General features: G+C 43.0%; 1 protein-coding gene across 8 annotated transcripts in view; it reads left to right on the plus strand.

The window, feature by feature from the left end:
* The window catches only part of LOC106590692 (tetratricopeptide repeat protein 21B), an 83,254-nt gene that overhangs the window by 78,740 nt on the left and 2,014 nt on the right, over positions 1–2,500 (plus strand). For 5 of the 8 annotated variants that reach the window (XM_045710871.1, XM_045710875.1, XM_045710876.1 and 2 more), the window contains 3 exons: positions 1–91; positions 745–812; positions 1,002–1,592. The exon at positions 1–91 is cut by the window's left edge and continues 30 nt beyond it. In XM_045710871.1, the coding sequence (XP_045566827.1) occupies positions 1–91; positions 745–812; positions 1,002–1,079 (237 nt within the window). In that variant the 3' untranslated portion in view covers positions 1,080–1,592. Of the gene's footprint in view, positions 92–744; positions 813–1,001; positions 1,594–2,500 lie in introns of those variants that run through there. The other 3 variants (XM_045710878.1, XM_045710877.1, XM_045710874.1) reach the window with 2 other exon arrangements.

Below are 2,500 nucleotides of genomic sequence, written 5' to 3' on the forward strand. Positions count from 1 at the left end.
TACATTAGGGAGAAGGAACAGTCGTACCATGATGCATCAGTGTTCTACGATCACGCCTGGCTCTACACGAACAGAGTGAACCCCAGCATGGGTGAGTCTGTGGACACCCTTAAACACCAAATTCACATAGACATGTTGTTATAGATCTGTCATTCTCATTGAAAGCCAGTCTGATCATCTGTAGATCTGTTCTATGTTGTTATAGATCTGTCATTCTCATTGAAAGCCAGTCTGATCATCTGTAGATCTGTTCTATGTTGTTATAGATCTGTCATTCTCATTGAAAGCCAGTCTGATCATCTGTAGATCTGTTCTATGTGTTATAGATCTGTCATTCTCATTGAAAGCCAGTCTGATCATCTGTAGATCTGTTCTATGTGTTATAGATCTGTCATTCTCATTGAAAGCCAGTCTGATCATCTGTAGATCTGTTCTATGTGCTATTTCTATGCTTCCCGTTCTTAAATTTCCTTTTTTTTGTATCTTTTACTTTCGGTTTTGTACATCAACTTCAAACAGCTGAAAATACAATATTTTTGGATCTGTAAAATATATTTCACAGAAGTTTAGATGGTAGAATGATTATCTAGACTGTACTTGCTCGTTTTGTCACAAACCGAAATTAGGTGAAGTATTATAATTTTTTTCAACCAGGAAATGGAGAAGTGATGTCAGCATAGTGCATCTTTTTAAACGGTTTAAAAGGTCTGTAATGTCGATGTGTGGGTCCTGTCTTCCGTTCAGGTTTCAGACTGGCCTTCAACTACCTGAAGTTCAAGCAGTACAACGAGGCCATAGAGGTTTGTCACAAGGTCTGTACTGTGGGTGATATTACTACTGTAGCCTGGTCCCAGATCTGCAAGACAGCACAACGAGATCTGGGACCAGGCTATCACTACCGGAAATACCAGAAAGGACTAAATGGAAGGGTTTAGTTTAGAGGATAATGTTGTAGTGTAGTGTAGAGAGTGTTTTCCTGACCTGCCCGTTCCCCCCCCCAGGTCCTCACAGAGCACCCAGACTACCCTCTGATACAGACCGAGATCCTAGAGAGAGCTCGTTCTGCTCTCCGACCCTGAACCTCAGCCTGGGATGAACCCTCCATTGTCTCGACGTGGCACAAGCCCCCCCCAGTGCTCCAAGGAAATATGGGGAACTTTGTCTTTATCAAAACAAATGCTTTGTTCTAGATATACTGTACTGCACTTGAGATATGCAAATACTATGCTACTTTTATTAATAGTTTTTTTGTCCCGTTGGAATTTTAGAAACATTTGAACATGTTCTGTAATGTAAAATGCTCTGTTTGAATGTTTATACGGCGCTTTAGGAAAGTATTCAGACCCCTTGACTTTTTCCACATTTTGTTACGCTACAGCCTTATTCTAAAATGGATTCAATTGTTTTTTTTTTTTTTTCATCATCAATCTACACACACAATACCCCATATTGAAAAAGCAGAAACAGATTTGTAGAAATGTTTAAATAAAATAAAACATTTACAGAAGTATTCAGACCCTTTACTCAGTACTTTCTTGAAGCACCTTTGGCAGTGATTACAGCCTCGAGTCTTCTTGGGTATGACGCTACAAGCTTGGCACACCTGTATTTGGGGAGTTTCTCCCATTTCTTCTCTGCAGATCCTCTCAAGCTCTGTCAGGTTGGATGGGGAGCGTCGCTGCACAGCTATTTTCAGGTTTCTCCAGAGATGTTCGATCGGGTTCATGTCCGGGATCTGGCTGGGCCACTCAAGGACATTCAGAGACTTGTACCATAGCCAATCCTGCATTGTCTTGGCTGTGTGCTTAGGGTCGTTGTCCTGCTGCTGAAAAACATCCCCACAGCATGATGCTGCCACCACCAGGCTTCACCGTAGGGATGGTGCCTGGTTTCCTCCAGACGTGATGCTTGGAATTCAGGCCAAAGAGTTTAATCTTGGATTCATCAGACCGGAGAATCTTGTTTCTCATGGACTGAAAATCCTTTAGGTGCCTTTTGGCAAACTCCAAGCGGGCTGTCATGTGCCTTTTACTGAGGAGTGGCTTCCGTCTGGCCACTCTACCATAAAGGCCTGAGTGCTGCAGAGATGGTTGTCCTTCTGGAAGGTTCTCCCATCTCCACAGAGGAACTCTGGAGCTCTGTCAGAGTGACCATCAGGTTCTTGGTCACCTCCCTGACCAAGGCCCTTCTCCCCCGATTGCTCAGTTTGGCCGGGCGGCCAGAACTAGGAAGACTCTTGGTGGTTCCAAACTTTTTCCATTTAAGAATGATGGAGGCCACTGTGTTCTTGTAACGGCTGTCTTCTGTGGAAATGGACCAAGGTGCAGCAGGTTGCGTGTTCATCATGATAATTTATTAAATAAACGTGAACACGGGAAAAACAATAAACAAAAGAGAACGACAGACCGACAGTTTTACAGGCTAAGTACTTACATACAGCAGTGCAAAATCAACTACCCACAAAACCAAGTGACAAACATACTCCTACATATATGACTCC

Source organism: Salmo salar, chromosome ssa29 (assembly GCF_905237065.1).
Source record: "Salmo salar chromosome ssa29, Ssal_v3.1, whole genome shotgun sequence".
Lineage (NCBI taxonomy): Eukaryota > Metazoa > Chordata > Actinopteri > Salmoniformes > Salmonidae > Salmo > Salmo salar.